Source organism: Haliaeetus albicilla, chromosome 9 (genome assembly GCF_947461875.1).
Source record: "Haliaeetus albicilla chromosome 9, bHalAlb1.1, whole genome shotgun sequence".
Taxonomy (NCBI): Eukaryota; Metazoa; Chordata; class Aves; order Accipitriformes; family Accipitridae; genus Haliaeetus; species Haliaeetus albicilla.
The window spans coordinates 32269336-32290182 of NC_091491.1; the positions used below are offsets into that span (position 1 = coordinate 32269336).

At 39.0% G+C, this 20847-nt stretch overlaps 1 protein-coding gene across 5 annotated transcripts in view; it reads left to right on the plus strand.

The window, feature by feature from the left end:
- The first annotated feature begins 1010 nt into the window (after positions 1 to 1010).
- The window catches only part of LRCH3 (leucine rich repeats and calponin homology domain containing 3), a 70973-nt gene continuing 51136 nt past the window's right edge, over positions 1011 to 20847 (plus strand). For 3 of the 5 annotated variants that reach the window (XM_069792480.1, XM_069792481.1, XM_069792484.1), the window contains exon 1: positions 1012 to 1305. In XM_069792480.1, coding sequence (XP_069648581.1) covers positions 1068 to 1305 — 238 coding nt within the window. In that variant the 5' untranslated portion in view covers positions 1012 to 1067. Of the gene's footprint in view, positions 1306 to 20847 lie in introns of all 5 variants that reach the window. The other 2 variants (XM_069792483.1, XM_069792482.1) reach the window with 2 other exon arrangements.

Below are 20847 nucleotides of genomic sequence, written 5' to 3' on the forward strand. Positions count from 1 at the left end.
ATCCTGAAAATTAAGCACTTCTTGGAGTGACGCTGTATAAGCTCACTTGCATTTAAATGTGTCAGCTGTTGACGTATTTTTCAGTAGCACCAACTAATTTAGTGGTTTGGTGTGATGATAGCACCAGATCCCTTAATCTGTCAGCCCAGGCATTGGTTTTCATGTTGCTGTGACATGTCTTGCTAGCGAGAAGTCGCTGTAATCTAAACCTTGTATTACAGGACTAGCGTGAACACCCTGATAAATGGCCGCGGTCGTGTTTCTGAGTGCGATGCTGGCAGGAGGCTTGCATAAGCAGTAGAAGTGCTGCTATTAATTGGTGGTGCAGGGAAAAAAAATGCTGCCTGTAAATATATTTGATGAGGCGTTGAGTATGAGTATGAGCACCTGACAGTCTTTGTTCTTCGTTACCAGCTTAAGTCTGTATGGTTGCCAGCTTCAGGCAGCATTCAGACGTGCTCCAGCACAAGCAGTGGATCCATGGGTCGGCGCTTTCCCAGAGCAAGGCTGGCATTTATTTGGATGTTGCAAAGAGTGTGACCTTATAAGGATTGATGACATCAAGAAAACAAAAACCAAAAAAAATCCAAAACAAACCAAAACAAACGCAACAGGAAGCAGCTGGTACTTTTCCTTCCTAGTTCAGATATGTGCGTTTTCTCCTTGATTTGCCGCTGGAATGGGTCAGCGGCGAGCGGTGCTCACCCAAAAGCCAACCAACCTCTGTTGAGCAGCCGCTGTGGCATCCCACCCTGCTTGGGGAAACTAGAATTCTTCTGAATTTCAGAAGGTGTACAGGCACTACAGCCATGTCCAAAGGGAGGTGGGCACCCTCGCACGCCAGATTACCCCAGGCGAGCGGAAAAATCGGACCCGAAAAGAGGATGTTTCGGGTTATTTTTGCCGGGCGCCGTCGCTGTACCCGCTGCGGATGCGCGGTCCGCGCCCTGTCAAGGCTGGCGCATGCGCCCTCCCTGCCGGTCCCCGGGCTTTGCCGCGCCTGCGCAGTGGCGGGCGAAGCCGGAGCGGCGGCGGCGGCGGCGGCGGCGGGCTGTGGCGGGGGGGAAATGGCGGCCGCGGTGCTGGCGGCGCCGGAGGGCGGCTCTGCCGTGATGCCGGCGGGCAACGCGGCGGCTTGTCCTCCGCCACCTGGTTCCTCGGGTCCCGGTTCGTGGAGCCGCTCCTTGGACCGAGCCTTAGAAGAAGCGGCGGCCAGCGGTACCCTCAGTTTAAGCGGCAGGAAGCTCCGTGACTACCCGCGGGCCAGCGCCGCCAACCACGACCTCAGCGACACCACCCAGGCCGGTGAGGGACGCGGGGTTGAGGCGGGGGGGGGGCGAGACGGCGGGGAAGAGGGGTAGGGGAAACGCTTTGCCCTCCCCTCACAAGCGCCTCAGGGCCGGGGGCAGACGGTGTGGCGGGGCCTGGGGGCTCCCCATCAGAGAGGGCTTGGGGGCGGCTGGCTGTCCTCCCCTCACCCGAGGGGGCGGGAGGGGGAGGACAGCCAGCCCCCCGCTAAGAGTGAGGCTGAGGTGATCAATTTGCTGTCTCTTCAGTAAATTGAAGCTGGATGCATGAGGAGGAGAATTTTTTTCAGTGGATGTTTGGGGGGGTCTCCCCCATTTCTCTTGAAGAGTGTATATGTGGGTGTAGAGGACGATTTCATCTCACCGGCGGCGATGCTTGGGATATTTCTCCTCTTGGGCCGTTTCTCCTCCCTTCGCTCTCCGCCCTTCCTCTCCTCGGCTGAGAGGCAGGATGGAGGAGCTGTTGCAGGGTACTCCTCCTTCCTCTGCCCGTTGTGGGTCTGGCGGATGAGATCTCCCGATTTGTTGGGGTTTTTTCTTTGTCGTCTCAGCTCTAGAGCTGTTTTCCTTGTTGGAGGCTGTTTTAAAAAGAGTTATGAGGTTTTTCTCAGTACTCTTGCTCACTGATGTGGTTTTAGCCAGCCACGTTCTTGTTCTGATGTATATATATGTGAGTGTGTGTGTACATATGCATATATACGCACCCTCGCCATCTCTTATCTTGTGCTGTTGACAGGGGAAACCAGCTTTCCAAGAAGGCTGTCAGGTGTGCATATGCTAAAGACAACTGTTTCTTGTGCTCTTATGCTTCTATTATTGTCATCGCTGATAGCCATAGCGAGATATGAAGGGTACTGTGAGCAGAATCATGTCCCTTTTTCTTTTTTTCTCCTGTGTTATGCATAAAAATATTAGGGATTTTTAAGATGTACTTTACAAGGTACAGTAAGCAATAGGACTGTTTTTTCCCTCTGCTCCTCAAATATATTCATAGGAGTACACTAAAAATGTATACTTACCCTGTAAGCACCTTGATCATAAATAAAAACACATTTGCAGAGTATGTTTACATATTACTGTACTGAACAGAGAGATGAGACTTGAGAAATGATGAGAGTTTGTGCAGGATGTAGAAGTTTTCTTAATGCATTATATAAAGCAAATATAGTTTATTTTGATTGTCTAGTTGTGTAAGTGAAGTAAAAGTAGTTTTAAAAGGTGTTAGCATGCCCTTATTTTGTAGCTTAGATTACTTCCTATGCATGTAGATTTTTCTAGTGTTTTGTGTTGAGCTGTAGCTTAGAAATAAACTCCAAACATCACTTTTTGAAAGTTACCGTGTTCTTTAGTGTTGATACACTGACAGTTAAGTAATTAAAAATGCAGCCTCCTTTAAAATTGTCTGACTTCATACTCTGTCCTGTAACATCCTAATTATGCAAAAATCTGTCACTAATACAAAAAAAACCCAAAAACCACATATGCAACCAAACCTTGAGACAACTGTGGTTTGGCTTGAACACATCTATAAATAGAAGAAGCTTCTTGTTAGGGTATAAAATTTTTCTTGTTCAAAGGGTTTTCTACAAATGCAGTTGCATAATGGATGTGTAGTGGGCTAATCTGTAACCAAATGCAGCATACACATTTGTGAGGGATTTGGGCTTTTTGTTTATAACACTATTCATTTACTGTACTCTTAAACAATTTGTGGGAATTCTTGTTTCCACCAAGGTTCCCATCTATTGTGATGAATATTTGCATTGTAGTTGTTCAAGAAGCATTAAATGCTAATAAGCGGCAGTGCATACCATACACTTTTGTGCATTTATCATCACAATGAACCTTAGGAAAAAGCTAGAACTGTTCTTAAGTTGTAAGAAGCAAAGCTTATGGAGTGGGGGGAGGGGCGAGACACATTCTGTTTAAATTCCCTGTTTTGAAGGCTGCTGTGAATAACTTCATCTTGTGTCTTTTTTTAGCGTGGTCTGTTCTATGGCTTTTTTTGTTTTGAATAAGGCTGGGCAATGGAGAAAAATCCATGCAAGCGTTTCTGACCCCCAGTTTTCAGTTGGGTGTTCAGCTACAAATTTAATCCACTTCTTCTGCCACATCAGTTTCTGTCTTGTGAAACTTCCAGTTCTTTTGTATGGAAGTGGCCACAAATATTATGGTATAATGTGTATGTGTGTTAGGTGTTACAAGCACTTAAAATAAACACTTTAAATAACCCCCTAGACTGTAGACTCTGAGTGCCTTCCTGCATGCTGTGCCACAAAGACTCAAAGCACATCAGGTGGGGCATGTGTATGTGGGGTTTCATAAAAATCATTGGAATTACTCCCGAAGTATAAAACTGAAGACAAAACAATGTATATGCAAATCTTACTCCTTTTTATGTGTAAGATTAGACACCTCTCTAGTGTAGGTCATGTTATACTGGTGTAGCTCATTCCCGTTCTTGTAGTAATAAAAGAATTGCATGTCACTGTAACTGCATCAATGCTAAAGAGGTGGGAATGAATCACATACCTCATTAATGTAACTACGCTGCCAGCAAACCAGCATCTAGCATAGCCTTAAGCCTTAACAGAATGACTGGCCTTGCCTGGAAGCTGTTTTTAATGCAGATGAACCAGCAAAGGGGGTCAGTAGGAACAGGGCGTTAGAGATTAGATGCTTGATCAAGTTTAGCTGGGTGCTCTGTGCAGATTTTGAGGTTGATGATGGGTGAGGGGAGAATCTCTTTAAGTAGTTGTCAGCCATAAGGTACATTTTCAATGTTTCAGTGTTAAATCAATGGGACGATTACATTTCTTTAGATCTTTATGGGTTGAGAGTTGACAGTAGTACTAACCCTGCTGCTCAGGCTGTGATAGCTTCTAGGTACCATTCTTAACGATTCACTAAACAGTCATCAGAACAGAGTTTCTGGCAGGTGTAACTTAACTTTGGAAAAATATTTGATAAACAGATCATAGAATATCTCAAGTTAGAAGGGACCCATAAGGATCACTGAGTCCAACTCCCTGCTTCCCTGCTTCTCGCAACTACCTAAAACTAAACCGTATGACCAGATCAGATTTGCTGCATTTTTATTCTGGAAGTTAATATAATATTTCTGTTAGGCATCAGTGGAAAAATTAAGTTCCTCATTAATCACTAAACTTTTCACTGCAAAGTGAGTTCTTGAGTAATGTCAGAGCCTCAGCTGCTTCTGGGCACTGCTGTCTTCCAGGTGTTGAAGACCCAGAGGTGGCTTTTTAAACTAAGATCAGTTCTCAGTGTTGTTCTCGGAACTGAGCAGATGACTTCAGCAGGCATCAAAGTAATAGCGAGTTTCTGGTTGGTTTGTACTTTGACTGGAATTAAGATCACGTAATACAAAATCAAATTGAAGATGGGATGGTCTATGATTGAGAGCTTTGGAATGGATTAGTGGGAAGGTAGCTCCCCACACTGTCCGACGCGGTAGTCCATCTAACGTTCTTGTACATATGGGATGGCTCGTGTACAAGAAATGCAGTGTAATAATAACTTAGATACTGAAAAAGGGGAAAGCAGTTGTTCTTTATGCTCATCCCTTCCAACTTAATTGGAATTTTAGGAAGTGACTCAAGCTTACAACGTTCATTGATGATGAAGAATGAGCAAGCTTCTTCATTAACAAAGCAAGGATGTGCTTCTCTTTTTCTTTCATACTCTTTCATTTAACCTGCATTATCTATCCCTGTTTTATCTGGGTTGAATTACAGTCCATTTGTTCATTCCATTCTTGTTCTTGACCAGGGAATAGGGAAAGGAAGGGCTATAAACCATCTGAGTTAAGTATGAAAGGAAGCACAGTTGCATTTTGTTAGTGTTAATGTAGACTCTGATGTCATTATTTGACAGCTTCCCAGTGGCCTAAAGCATACATTGAGCAGAAAAGTTATTTGTCAAACCCTCCATGACAGCTGTAATTACCTAAACCACTCACTGTCTCCATTTTTAAAGGAGAAGATGGGAATATGTGGGTTTATGCAATAAAAGAAATGGCTGTTGTATGGAAATCAACTAGTAAGATAATTACATGCAGTGTATTATGTCTTGTTTCTGGAATATATTAATAGTGAAAAAGGATAGCAAGACCCTGAAAAGGAACAAAAAAAATTGTCTGCTACTACCTTTTGAATGACTTTGCCAATGAGGTATCTCTGTGCTTTTGTTCTTAGCAGCTCTCCATAGAAATGGTAAAATCTGACCATAGCATCAATAAAATTTCTATATGCTAAGTGCTTGCTTGCATTTAGAAGGATTACAGTGACTGTATGAGTGTTCTGCAGTAACAGGTCTCACTGGTATTGTTCTTTCCTGCCAGAAAATTAGTTGATATTACCTGATGAAATGTAAAAGAGCTTGAGAAGTACAGTATGGCTCATACAGTAGTGGATGTATTTCCCAAACATTTGTTCTGAAAGCCACAACAGCAGAATCCAAACCAGCCTGAAATTAAATAATTGTTTGAAAAAAACCTCTTTGGGTTACTGTATCTTGAATGTAATTTTATTATGATCTTTAAGATAACTTGGAAGGAAATGGGATTGTTCTTTGTTCAAGTCACAGGCTGTTTGTCAGATGAGTTTACAGTTTGGTACTTAGATTATCTAAAGTTCCAGTATTAAAAATGAAAAGCTAACACTTCATTTGGGTAGTTCAGAGTCTTGGACTCAGATTTGTATACTTGCCTCTACCCTTATCAAAACCCAAACAGAAATACACTGTCCAGAGGTTCTAGTAGCTGTAGGAGCAAGAAGGAGGGAGGATGACAATCTTTCCACAAACTTCAGATGGTAATCTAGCTTGTTCCATTCAGCTGCATTTTTTGGTCTTACCTCCTACTTGTGTCAATCCTTTTATAATTTGACTATTGCTCCCTCTTGTTCTCTTTCTTGTTACGTTTCTGTTATTAGAAAGTCTTGATCTCATGTGTGTTCTCTGCATAAATACTGGCAATTCTTAGTCTAGGCTAATGAAATTATCTAAGAGTGGTACTTTGGTAAGTTGGTAAATTGAGGTCAGTTCTCTTGCTTTTTTTGTTACCCTCAAAATGCAAAGAGCAGTAGACTGTCACAGTTGATGTCGTTTTTGTTGAATGGGTTGGGTTTTGATAGAAAGCTGAGGCCTGCAGTAATGCTCAAAGGTTCTTGGCACACAGGCAGTCTTTTTGCCTAATGTTTTATAGCAACTGGGGCAGTGGAGTCTGAGCTTGTAGTTTCTAAGCCTTGTTGCAGTAAAAGTTATATGTGACATTCTGAATGCCTTTGTGTGGCGAGTTGATCTTTTAAAACAAAAAGAAAAAGTCCCACAATCAAACTTTTACTACCAGTAAACTCTTGTAAGTGGTGTTCAGGATTGCATGTGTTTCTAGTGACTTCCCTAGTAGTCTTCCACTGTCCTGCCTCCATCGTGATCAGACTAGTTTTTTAATACTGTCTTGTCCGCATACACACTCTTAATTATATTTTTGGAGATAACTGTAATCACATAAGAAGTAAAGAGGATAGGGATTGATACGTGAATATATTGAATTCTGCAGTCACATGAAGGACAAATTAGAGTTTACGGAAAAAGGAAATGTGTTTGTCTCATGGTGTTTCCAGCCCTCTTCTCCTGTGGCCGCACATGTGCTTGGAGGTAGCAAATATGTATTGGTTAGGTACTCCATGAAGTCAGTCGTAAATACACAGCTTAATGTGATCCAAGTTCTATGCTGATGCCAAAAAGGGAAGTTCTGTCTTCATGTCCTGCTGCACAGTCAACACCAGCAATCATATGGCCTTCCAGCAAGCTGTTTTGTACTTACCTGGCTGAAAACTCAGCCAGTAACTAGTTTGCAGTTAGAGCAAATCCTTGGACAGCTCGCTATGTTTTCATGTGTATGTGAGTGCCCACAAACAGAAAAGGTGGAAAGACTGTATGGGGTGAGGAGAATGAGAGGGGGTTTTTTGGCAGATACGTAAGCTTAAATTGACTTGTGTCAATTGTGAAATCACACCTTAACTCTATTTTGTAACCTTTTACCACTGAAGTGTTGTAAATTTGCTAATTATTTTCTGTACAGCAATGTGCTAAGCTTTGAGTCAGTGAGCCGAGGAATTTTTTCTTCTAGAGTATGGCTTATAGAGCCAAATTACATTCAGTGAAACTTTACTGCTGACGGATTTGGATCTCATGCTTTCATTCGGCGAAATACATTATTTTATGCAAGTAATTTTAAACTGATGGTTTAGGTTTAGCTTTAGAATGCAGTAGACATAATTAGTTTCTTCAGTAGAAGAACCAGCAGTAAAGAATTAGTTACAACAAACACTGCAGATTATATAGCATGTGTTAAAAATAAAACTACATGGTAGCTAACAAACAGGCTATAACTCAATTCAAGGGTTCTTCTCTCTTTAATAACTAATCAGGCTTGGATCTCATGGTTTCCGACGTTAGCCAAACAGCTTGAATGAATTGCAGTTGTGTATTTAGCTGAAGTCATGGGCTATGCAGTGTGCTTTCTTCTTTATCTGCTATGACCCCTCCCCCAAAGTGGAGGGGTGAAAACCCATTCATGTTAAAAGTGTCTGTGCATGAGAGTTAAAATATTGCTTTAGTTCTCTGAATTATAGATATTTAGAGAAGATGCAAAGGGTAATACATTGTGGTCTTTTCTTTATAGGATTGTTTTGCCTAAGTTAGTACTTTTGTATATGTGCAGGAAGAGGGCTATATTTTTTCACTTTGAAGTCCACAAAACTGTCCCTGTATCTTTTACTTCAGCCTTACTTATGATTCTACGCTACAAACCACTGCTTTCACTGCCAGAGCCCAGAAGTCTCTCTAGAACGAGGAGAGTCTTTGTTCTTTTCTAGCTGGTAATGTTACTGATTTGAAAGTTCAAGTATTTACAGTCATAGTCTTCTCTAAATGTAGTTTAAGCACTCCAAAATGAGGATATGCCTAAAAAATCCAACTTGCCATGCAGCCCAAGTGTTGGCTGCCGGAACATACAGTTTTTAACCATAGTCTGCTCTCTGCAGAGGGCAGTAGGATTAGTAGGATTAGCGAGCACCTATTCAATACACCCCCCACCCCACCCCCCATTGTTCAATGACCCATGTGAATTTTAGTCTCTTTATTCTGCTTATTTTTGAAACTTAGCTCAGAATACAGAAATGTGTTACTGTTGCCTTGGGCTTTTGGGTAGTGCACCCTGCTATTGAAAAGGTTTTAAACACTATCTTTCATGTCATCTCTGTGAAGTGAAGCAAGGTAATGTGTGAAACTTGGAATCCTACAAAGTTTGAAAGCATTTGCTGATTTGGGGTGCCAAATTCAAAACACTTAGTGCCTGAACTTTTAGGCAACCAAGCTATTACAGCTTATTTATTTTTTTTAAATGCAGTTCTTAATAACTTCAGATGCCTTGGTGACTCCTGAGGAGTACGGGAAATCAAGCCCAACATCTAGAAAAATGGAAATATGTGATTAATTACTACCTTTGGAAAAATTAGTTTAGAAGATTTGCTTAGTATTATGAAGGAAATATATGGCACTGACAGGATGCGATCTATTTTCCCAAAGCAGCGTTCACCAATTTTCAGGTTAGGCATCCCTTTTTCCTTCTGTAATTCCCTGCTTTTTCCCTAACTTTTTTTCAACAACAGTTTCTTGCATAAGACTGTTACTGTGATCAGTCCTGATTCTTACAGTAATTTCATCTTGTCTGAAGAAATCTACTTGAACAGAAAAATCTTGAAGAGGAAAGAAAAGTTGTATGTGGTTGTTAATTAAAGACCTGTAGACAGTAGATATGCACAGGAAATGAGCAATTAAAGTTATGTGGGCATTTTTGATTATAGACTATACTGTCTGTGTGCTTGATTTAGCAGAGTTACATAAGTTTTTAACTGAGTTTTCTCTGTACAAAATACCAGTGCCTTTTTCAGGTTACTTTCCTAACACTGAATTCTAAATTCAGGCTGAATTTCTAGATTCAGTTAAGTGGAATCATGCTGGCATCCACGTGACTCATCAGCACAGTTCAAACCTTTACAACCATCAGGTCTCTCTTACCTGAGCCAATAAGGTAGCAGTAGGTTTCATTCCCTGGGACCTGTTTGTAGAGTGGGATGCTCTGTCTCAGAGTTCTACAGATGTTTGAGAGCAGTGGAGTGATGGGATGTGCAGGACTTGGGTTCTGTACTTGGTGTATGGGAGGAGATTGTGTTCTGCCGGGTTGTGGTTCCTCCATGTGTTCACATCACATGTCTTGGACCCAGCAATATGTTGTTATCTCAGTTTGGTCTCTTCTGCTCCCAGTTTTTTTTCATCTCCTTCATCCCAGCTTCCATGTCTTAACCTTTTCTTCTTTCCTTGTTAATCTTGCCCTCTGTCTCAAATGCCTCTCTCATTGCCAACTTCAGTCTTCTCATCCAAGTTGTTCGTATGGTAAAAAACTTCTGGTAGAAGATTCCTTTTGAATCTGAGGAGAACATTAATTTTAGGGTGCTGATGAAACAAGTAGTAATTTAAACCTGCTTAATTCATTATTGCTATTATTAATGGCCATATATATTACCTGTTAGTTCAATCATAGACCAAGGCTTTTACTGGTCTTTTAGTTGGTATCATACATGCTGTTCTCTATGAGTAAGGAGTCACTGAGCAGAATAATAGCAGGACAATTAGGTGCTTGTCATTACATTGACTCCAAGCTCAGCTGTGGAATAAATGTTTTTGTAGAGGGCCATGACTGAATGTGGTTATAAGCCATAAGACATCTGCTACTTCCTTTTATTCTGCTGGCTTGCTAAGGGGTGGGTAGATTTGTGCTTAGCAGGGTAAAAAAATTATCTTTGGAACCCATCTATGCTCAAACAGCAGATTGATAGTTTAAGCTGTAAATGTGTTGCAAAATATTCAAGTATTATATATTGCATGGCTCTGTTCTGCTGCTGTGCGAAGCATATCCCATCATTCAGGGATGCCTGTGTGTCAAGATTATTATAATTACCGTTAAAAGTTACAATGTAAGAAGGAGAGCCTAGAAGCTTCACTGTTGATACCCTTCACTGGTGATTAAATGCTAGCTTTTCATTCTGAGCATGGTGAAGGAAATTTTCATGGAGAATACTACCACCCAAATCCCCCCATAACTGATACTGTTTAGTCTGTCTTGTAGTTCCTGTTCTCCCTGAAAACACATTTTTTTAAAACCAGCTTTTTGAATTGAATTTTCAATTTAAAGGTGCTGTTGTATCATTTATCATGAGACAATATTTAACTGCAAATTTCTTACTAAGATCAATTTAACATATTTTTCTTATTTATCTGTTTTTAAGATACTTGCTCACAATTTTTATCCCTGGTGGTTTTTAATTTTCCCTGAGGGGAAAAAAACTTTAACTTGTAATTTGAAATAAGAGGTAGAAGATTTGGATTTGTTTTGTTAGTGGCCAAATGCACAGCAACTATTTAAAAATATTCCTGAAGTATTACATCCTTCTTTCTCTTGACTAGTTGATAGGGTGAATGTTAACAAATGGTGTTGAGTGTGATTTATTTTCTCTTCATGTAGAGTAAGAAGGAGGCTAGTTTTCTATTTGAAAACATTCTTTTTACAATCCGTTACTGTTTACCTGAAGGTTTATTTATACTACCAGAAATACACTTTTAAGAGTATTAATGTGCTTATTTAAAAAAAACACAGAAAACACACACACACACACCAAAAAAACCCCAAGCGAACCCCAAAACACCTTAATATGAAGATAAAGCCATAGTTTCTGTCCAACTTGGCATGTTGTAATTTGAAGAATTAACTTTTTTCCAGAGTTGTACTTTAAGATGTCAAGAATGTGAGGGGTTACAAAAACATACCTGTATTGTAATTATTTTGAGAACTTTACGGATTGTGATATGCCATATTTTTTACAGATTTAACTTCCAATGCTCTTTCCATATCACTACATTCATCACAAGTTCAAGCGTGCAGATGGTTATGATCATGTTGAATAAATATTAAACATTATATGTATGAATAAAGGGCCTGGTACGAACTACTTGTATCCTTGATCTGAAACTTGTATTTTGTTTTTGAGGATACTTTTGTAGCTACAAACACCTCTACATACTGTGGGGTTTTTTTAAATTTATTCTTTCAGCTATTGCAAATATCTTGGCAGTACTATATTACAGGTTGCAAAGCTCAATGCTGCTCTTGCTTTTTTTCAAAAGAGCATTTTTGTTACTTAACACAAGAGTCTCTTCCAGTTCATAGTATTTCATCTAGACCAAAGTATTAAAGTACTAATAAAATAAATCTTTGAACACGGCTTTCCTTGCCAGAAGTCTTTTTTCCTTATGAAATTAAGATGCTTCATATGTTTTTCTTGAATTTAACTTTTTCTGCACCATGACATTCTATTAAAGTTGCTATTAGGGAACAGGTAAGAGAGTTGTGTTTACTGCTATTAGTTAAGGAGTATACAGCACTTTGAAGAGGGAAGGCACAATGGAAGTGGTACTTTTTTCACCCCACATATTTCTAGTGTACATGATTGGGATGTGAATTATGTAACTGAGTAATACAGATGTAATCTTTTAAACATCTGCCATCTCTGCTTTCACAAATATATGCTAAAATGAGAAGGGCATCTGTTAATCTCTTAAGTTCTTTGCGTCAATGTTACTGCAGTATAATTTCTATTCACAGTCCCTGTAGTGCTGCTTCAGAAAGTGGTTAAGAAATAAGTCTGTGGAAGTTCCATTTCAATAACATGTTATCAGTTTGAAACTAGACCATTTAAGTAGCTTTTTTTAAACATACATTCTTCCTCTTCGGAGATGTAAAACAAAAGGCAAAAATACATATTTTCATCAATAATACAATTGTTGGCACAGTGCTGCCAGATTTGCAGTATTTAAATGGAAAAAATCGTTTTGGAGTTTTAATAATCGCTGTTATTATTTCTATCTAATTAGACTTTCAGACAGAAATGTGATTTTTTTTTTATTTTTTTTTTAAATCTGACTGTATCCTTCCCATATGAGGCAGTTATTTTCAACTCTTGACCATGTTGAATACATAAATGGAAAATACAAGGGTTTTTTAGAAGCATGCATTGCAAGCTGTATGAACAGATTCTGGGATAACTTGAATGAGGTGTTGTCTCATCTGTTTTGGGGAAGGGGGTTCCTCTTCTAATGAATGACTGCAACACATGTCTCTGGGGCTTTCTCAGTATGTAATGAGAAATATATCTGATACCTGACAATTGTTGGGGATTACAAAAGCAAACAAACAAAAAGACCCGAGTAGAATCATGAGAATTTCTCTTTGTTCCTGTGTGGCACTGATGCGATGCAGTGCAAGAGGCAGAGAGGAACTTTCTGTAGGCTGGCATGGCTACCACTTCACTCTTAGAGCAGCAGTTTATACTTCTGTTTTTCTCTACTGGTGATATTTCAGTCTGCTGAACACTGGTGTCTGTTTTTTAATCATATTAGAAGAAAATGTGTTCATACTTAAATCATGCTTTTTAGATTTGCCTATTCTGTTTCCATTCTCTGTTTTTGACCTTAAAGAAATCCTCATACTAGTGCATTTCCCATGTCCTTGCATCTTGCTTTCTCTAATTTGTGTGGTACATCTTGCTTCCTTGCTGTTTGCATGGAGATACGTGGTTATGTGAGAGGCATTTATAGAAGAACTGGTTTGTGGATTGTTTTACTTCTCAGGCAAAGTCATATAATTTTAAAGCTAGAAAACACAGTTTGTGCCCCATGAAAAGAGGAGGAAAAAAGAAATCATAAGCCATCCATTTATTTGGGGGACTTCAGTTTAATTTCATTTCAAGTTTTATATTGCACATAGACTAAATTTGTTGAAAAAGGTTTTTTTATATGCCTTTGTATTCTGTTTCCATGCCAGTTGGTTTGAAGCTATATTACTACATGATGTAATCTCATAAAATTGCGTGTTGTACAGGGATGACAGTACTTAGGAGGAACTGGGGATGTTAACAGTTGTAAAGCTGGAGGCATCCTTTTTGGTAAGCAAAAATAGTTTGTGGTGTTCTGGAGGTCTTGATTCATAAAACAGAGTCAGCCTACATCTGACAGGTAGCATCTTCGTGATGAGAAAGAAGATTAATGAACAAGCGTTTAATACGTGTGTGTGCATATTAAATTGTGAATGTAACTTCAATTTTGCTTCACACCTGTAGCATCAGTATAACTTCACTGTAATAAACTTTATTTCACTCCAGCTGTTCAAGAGCTTTCTTCATGTTACTTTCCACGTGACAACTTTTCCATGTAGCTCTTGTGACAGAAGAGTCGTTGTTGGTGTTAACTTTTTCAGGGGATGTCAAACTCCAGTGGCAAATTTTCATTTACCAAATTTTTAATCAGCAGTTTATGGCATCTTGTATTATGATCGCTGCCACTCTTGCTATCTTAATCTGTGTCAATGAAATGCAGTGCTCTGTATTTCTGTATGTAATATTTCCTGTCACAATTATAACAGCTGTTTCTTCTTTTGCTGTAGTTGCAGTTTAATAGAGATGGGGAAATTCTTGTTTGTAAAGAATGTTAAATATTATCAGGTGAAATATAAACTAAAATGGTTTTATTTTTAAATATTTTTTATGGTAAGACTTTTTCATAAGTTTCTCATTCTTGCTTTGTAGTAGCCTGAAGAGTTTTATTTTACTTCTGTTAGAAATATAGATGCATTTCTGTGCTTCTAGTGATCTCAGGATAGATGTTCTTCACTGTCTTGTACTTAAGTAATGACATCAATATTACTTTCAGGGCAAGAGAAATATTCAGTACTGTCACTATTGTTAGTGCTTTATCATCATTCTTCTTTTTGTATAAACTTCAAATATCCTGCTTGACTCATATTTTCCTGCCCTTACTGCTTGCTTTTTGCTCATCACTTCCATATATATACTGAAGCTAAATTAATCTTTTAATGTTGTGCCATTTTTATAATATATTAAAAAACTGCATATCAGGGCTAATTATTTTTGATGTATAACCCTTCCATTTTGCTGTGTGTGATTCATAGGCTTACTCTTTGCTATTCAGTGAAAATCACATTTGTAATTCAGGACTCTTAAGCTGTCTAGTACCCTTGCTGCATCAAAGCCCTTTGCTCCTATTTCTCCACTGCTCTGTGCAGACTTCTGAAAGCTGGAAGTTGTTAAAGTTGAATTATTTCCATTAAGTCTCTTGATTAAAATCCAGGGAGTGATTGTTGCAGTGGGACTATTTTCTATGGTTTGGGATTTTTTTTCAGTGTTGGAACTACTAGTTTACCTGTTGTTCCACCTAAGTTGAAGACGGTTGCCCCTCTTTTTACCCAAGCCTGTTATCCTAGTGAGGTTTTAGGAAGGATAAATGGATTGAATAAAAACTAAATGTATGTTTTTAACAGTGCTCATAATTTTTAATGGGAAAAAATAATACATGGATCCAGAGGTTTGCACATGGACTTACAATCTGGCAACAGGTCTAGCTCCATTTTCAAAGCTTTTTTAATGTGTTTTGCTTTAAAATGAATTTTTTCTTTAAGTCGGTTTGTGTAGTTGGGTAATTCCTTTTGTACCTGAAAAAACTTTATCTGGAGGGTTGGGGGGGATGAGTTCATTTACTGCACACTTTGTGTTTGCCTCACTGCTAACTTTGTGAAGCACCCTTGTAAAATGAAACCCTGCTCTGCTGGAGCACAGTCAAGTATTTCATAAGCAGTGGGCAGAAGGCAGGGTGTCATGTTGCTGAGGAGCAGTAGTGTGCTTTCATACATTTCCAGTGTCATGCTTGTGTCCATGTGTTAGCAGGTATGAAGCAGTTTCTTTGTAACTTTGAGATTTTTCCATTTGGATTTTTTACACATCTGTGAATGAACACTTTTTTAATAAGGTTTTGTATATATGTAGAGGTCTAAAAATCCTAGCAGTGAAAGTAGTCACTCTGAAATGGAATAACAGAGATCTCTGGAAGCAGAATTCTCATCGTTGCTGTGCAGCGTGGGCAGTCACCACGCAGCTTTTCTTCTGTGGCTTAGTGTTTGTCAAGAATTCTTCTAGCAAGGCAAAATGCTTTCTCCTGCTCCATGCAGTTTGTACTGAGCCATTATAGGTAGAGTTGTCACATGCACAAAACTGATGTTTCTGAGAAGGAGCTGGAGGGATAGAGCCAACCAGCCAAAAACTTTCAAAGTGACTACTGCAGTTTGAGATTAATTTCCATCACTGCCTCTTAAGAGCAATGTTTACTGTTAAACCTTGATTAAGTATTTTCCTGAACAGGGATGGGTTTGGTTTGGTTTTGAAAAAAAATCTATTTTCAGTTGTAGTCAGATCAGTTTGGATTTTGTTGTGTATGTTTGCTGCCAGGGATTCATAATGTTTATTTTTTTCTGAAAAGATGTATATAATTCACCTCAAATACTATTTTGAGAATGTAACAATCATTTTGATAGCCTTGCTACTAGTTTTTTGCAAGTTTAGCTTTTAAAAAAGTGAAGATGTATGAAATTGTGACCACCAGTTCTGTAGTCCTTGATCCCTGCTAATGTCTGCATGGTGTGTTTTTGACTGAAGGTGACTTTTATGGTTTCCAGATTCAAAATTTATTTCATATTATGAACATATGTTTTGGCAATTGCTGTCATTTATCTCCTTATTTGGCTGTTCTCTCTGTTTGATATGGGATATTTTCCATACATATCCTATACTGTTGTTTTATTTCTTGATACTAAAATGGTTCATACTGCACAGATGATTTGGTAAGACTCCAGCTCTTTTTCTAGAATTCTGGCAGTAATTGTCCTATTGAAAATTGCAACATTGCTTGTATAAAGTGTAACAGACTTTTTTTGTTAGGGATGATGTCAGCATGAGAGATGGCCTCAAGGAGTCATTAAAAGAACACAGGACTTTTGACTGTTGAACTTTATTGACATTTCTCCTCAATAAAATACCGTTTTGCTAAAGACAGATTAGTGTCTGCAATGGTATGAGACATATTTGGTGACTTTACTGTATAGTCTGATGAAGCTGCATCGAAGTGCCATAAATATGGAGGCACTCTATTAAGAGCTTCAGAGAAATGCAGTAATAGCGGGCATAAAATTTTATAGAAATGCTTGCCTTTCTCTGAAAGTAATTGGCCTTTTTATGTGAAATTACTCACTTTGCTTTTTAGGACCTTTAAATTTTCAGTTCTGGTTTGAGCTAGTTTGTTTCTAACTCTCCACTTAAGACAGTCTGAAATGTGTTCACAGCTAAAATGTTTTTTCTTTATGGTCTGTTCATCTATTGCTGACTTTAATATATCATTCTGTTTAAACTGTCTGTGGAAAAAGGGAGTAAGGTAATATATGTTGAACTGATCAGTGAAATATTATAGGGGGAATATGTAAAACTAATGTGATACTAGGTAAATTGCAGTTGTTATATTGGTTGACATATGTGAAAATACTTGTAGATGGAGAATTTTATGTACAATATTAAAATGAATTTAAGTAATTGCTCACTTTTAGTAAAATAAATGGATGAATCGTGGAAATATGAAGTCTTTGTTGGTTGTGGTTTACATTTCCAGCCCTCCTGACTGACCTATTCCTGCCTTTATTCTGTGCCAGGTCTCCTTCCCCAAGTTACAGTTTAGTCGCAGAGCTATTGGGATTGCTGAATATGAGATACTTCACTGATACAGATGAAAGCCAGAGCAGAGCATTAAACAAAGTGACAGTAACATACAATCTTTCTCACTGGTAGTCTCTTCAGGTAGAACTCTCGATAGCTATGAACAGATTGTTGAGGGTGATTTAACAACGTAGTAGGTGTACTTGGAGTGGCTAAGCTGGTTGTGGGAGTGCCAGCTTGGACAGCGTAAATTTATTCAAAAGGCACTGTGCTGCCTTAGAGGGGATTTATAACCTGGGTCAGTGCTACCTAGGAGGTCTTGATACTCTTCTGTCAGCAGTGTCATTACTTATCATTGTACACCATCTGCATTATGTTTTGTATTAACCTGTGGTATTGCTTTATCCATGTTATCCAGCCCTTCCTTCCCCCTCCTTTTCAGAATAACTGAAAGTTGACTATGTGTTTTAAACTATAGGCTATGGTATCTAGCATAGTATCTTAGACCCTAATCATGAAATGGAGGAACTAATATTTATCGTATTTTTGTTTTCCTGTCTCTTTTGTGAGAAGTTATATGTGCAGTATAGTTTCTTGGCAACAGTCTTTTCTATTTTACATAGCTGCTTCTGTGGGTGGTACCTTATGTACATGCTGCATGCTACAGGTTTTCCGTATAAAAATGGAAAGGAGATGATAAATGGAGTTGAAGGAGATGATAAATGGAGTTGAAGGAGATGATAATGTGTGTGAAAACCTTGAAGCCCTCTGAGTGCTTACTGGCCAGTCTTTGGACCATGGTACAAACATATTTCTCTAAACTTGTAGAAGTAAGGAAATGAAAAGTTGCCGTGTAGAACACACAGCCTTCTCTCCTCTCTTAATGAGCAAATGTCTTCCCATTACAACACTAGCTCAGTCCTCTGTACTGGAGATGGCAGCTTGCATTGTGTCCTGTACCGAAGTATATTTTTTAATACAACTTACCATGATGTGAGAGCAAGATTTATAACAACAATTGCAAGCTTTTTAATTAAAAACAAGATAAAAAAATATGAATTATTGACTTGACTTTTAGATTCAGCATTCCAACTCAAGCCTGCAAAAGAATGTCATCAACTGAAGTTTAATGAAGCTTGAGTATAGTTTCCAGAGACACTGTCACAGCAGGTTGAAGAAGTTGCAGCCCTTTGCCACATTGATTGCTATTTCTGTGCAGCAGTTCATTTCTCCTCTGCGCTATAAACCAGATCACTAAGAAGAAGTTGCTGTAGGTTATGAAGTGACAACCAGGTTAGTTCTGCCCCTGTGAAAGTGAGAAGTTACACTCAAGTCTTGAGTCGCCAGTTGTCTTGAAGTATTCACGGGAAAGTGAAGAGATGTAAAAGAAAATGAGAAATTGTTTCCTGATTCTGGAAGAGTCCATAGAAGGGGGGGTGTGTCTTTCCTGAATAATATGGGACAAGACCAGCTCAGGCCTATTGGAAGCAAAAATAGTGGAAAGCACTGATGCTTTTGATGGGAGTGTGTCCGTTTACTGGTATTCATTATCCATGATCCTGAGTGTGAGAACTGAGAAAAGCAGATGTCTTAAAAGTAAAAACAGATGAGGAAGAAATACAGGAGGAGAGATAAACTTCCTTTTGTGCATACTGGGATTGAGGGCCTGAGTCAAAGCAGCAAATATGAACCGTGTAATGATTCTAAGTAATGGTGTTGCAGCAAACCATTTACAAAACAAGCTTAGTCTCCTTTGTTTTAGCCGAGATGGTTGCTTAATGCTAGAAGAAAATAGAATGATGAAGTAATGAGGACTTTGATTCAATTCCAAGTAACTTCTGCTTAGAAAATCCTGCTTAAAGATTTCCTTTCAAAAGTTGTTTTCTTTCTTCCCCCTGTCTTTTTCTAAACCTTTTTCTAAAGGCAAGGCTTCAACTTGTTTGTTAATGTGCAGATAACAGCTACTTTAAGGAGACTGTGCTGCCAAAGGAAGTCACTGCCCTTACATATCCGCTAGAGATACAGTTCATGTAAGTCCTCCCCAAGTTAGCTTCAGGCAAAATTTACAAGAGAAGTTTAAACAACTTAAAAAATCAAGTGAGCTAATGTGACTGTTTCTCTGCCTGATGTGAATTGGGAAATGCTCACACAAGCATTGCAGAATCAGTAGCTTACAGCAAAGGGCTGGTAAGGAGTATCCAATAGATGTGATAATTTTACCCCAGTATAGTCGGATCCCAGAGGGTGTATCTCCAAGGCTTTCAGATATAATTTTAAACTGTCTTGGTTAAAGTTGTATAAAAGGCTAGACGTACAGGTTTCATACTATGATTTGACTTTTTTCTTTTTTTCTTTCTTTTTTTTTCTTTTCTTTTTTAGTTTAAAGTCAACAAGGAGTAGGTTTGGGTCAAACCAAAATAGCCTGCTTTAAACCAGGTTTATCAATGAAGGGGTGTATGCTGCCTTACCAGTGTTGTAGGTGTAGTCCAAAGGCTTTTTTCCCTGGAGATAAATACTGTATGTACGTTTTGCACAAAAAAAACAGAGGGACCTGCAATGCAGCTGGCCAGTGAGGAACTTCCCCAATTTAACTGCACTTTGTGAGCTGGAGACTCTGGTTCATTTCCTCAGTGTTAGATCTCTTGCAACATTGCTTCTCCAACTTTCACTTATTTTAGTTTGTTTGGCTTTATGTTTTAGGGTTGTTTGAAAGAGAAGCATGATGATGCTGTTGGCTGGATGCCCAAGTTTAGCGAGGAAAGGGCATGAAATTGCTGGAAGAGAGAAGATTGAGGCGGGTGGGAGCGGGGTGTCTACCAGAAGTTGGAAGCAGAGCATATGTAAAAACTTCTTTAACCCCAAACCCCATAGGAGGGGGTTAGAATTAATCCCAGTTTTCAAACATGGATAAACAGTTCCACTTTGCCTCATCTATGTTGTAGCAGTGCATGAGTTGCAGTTTGTATTCTGTCTGTAGTCTGACTTCCTTCATCTGCCTCCCTTTTAAAGCCACTGAATTCTCCTCCCTGCTCATCTGTAAAGTAGTTGCATCTCATTCCTGGGGTGTTTGCTTTGCCTCACCATGTGCCATCCTTAAAATATCATGCTGTGTACACAGGTACATATCTGTGATGAGCAAAACTTCGGAATAAATCCCTGATCACAACCCTGTATTTGCTACTCTGAAAAGAACTCTGTGTTTTGTTGGAAGTCTGTGTCTTAAGGAACCAAAAAAATGTGCAGTTTCATGGTTATTATTAAACAGCTAGTCCAAATCCTAGCTACTGCCAGAAGTCATGGTCCCTTTCTTCCCTACATGTGCAGCCACACATTCTCATCTTCTCCCTTATATTGATGTTAGAGATTACACAACTGCAGCATGAATCAGATCATGCCTCAGAAGGGCTGAAAACTATTTGTGGCGTTGTTTTTTTGCAGGATTTGTTCTCAGTAATGAGACCCAGCCAGCTGTGTGGCTGCACAATCTGGAGTGCTTGTGCAAAGGAAGGGGGTGATAACACATGGCCAGTAGGAATTATTCCCTTCACTAGCTTAGAGTGGCTAACTGTGAAGCCAGGGTCTACATTGGAAAGTTACTAAATAATACCTGACATAACAGTTTGATCCATTTAGGCTACTGATTTTCCTGCTCTAGAGCCAACTAGAAGAAAAGCAACTGGAGTCAATAGGATATTAGGAGTTCTCAGTTCCTTGCAGGGACTGGAGCTTGTCACTCTTGCCTATTCTCCAGTAACCACGCAAGAACAACTGTATAATGGTGTTCAATAGTTTCCACTGGTTTGATGGGGTTTTTTTTTTATTTTTAAAGCAGCAATATTATTCCTTGCAAA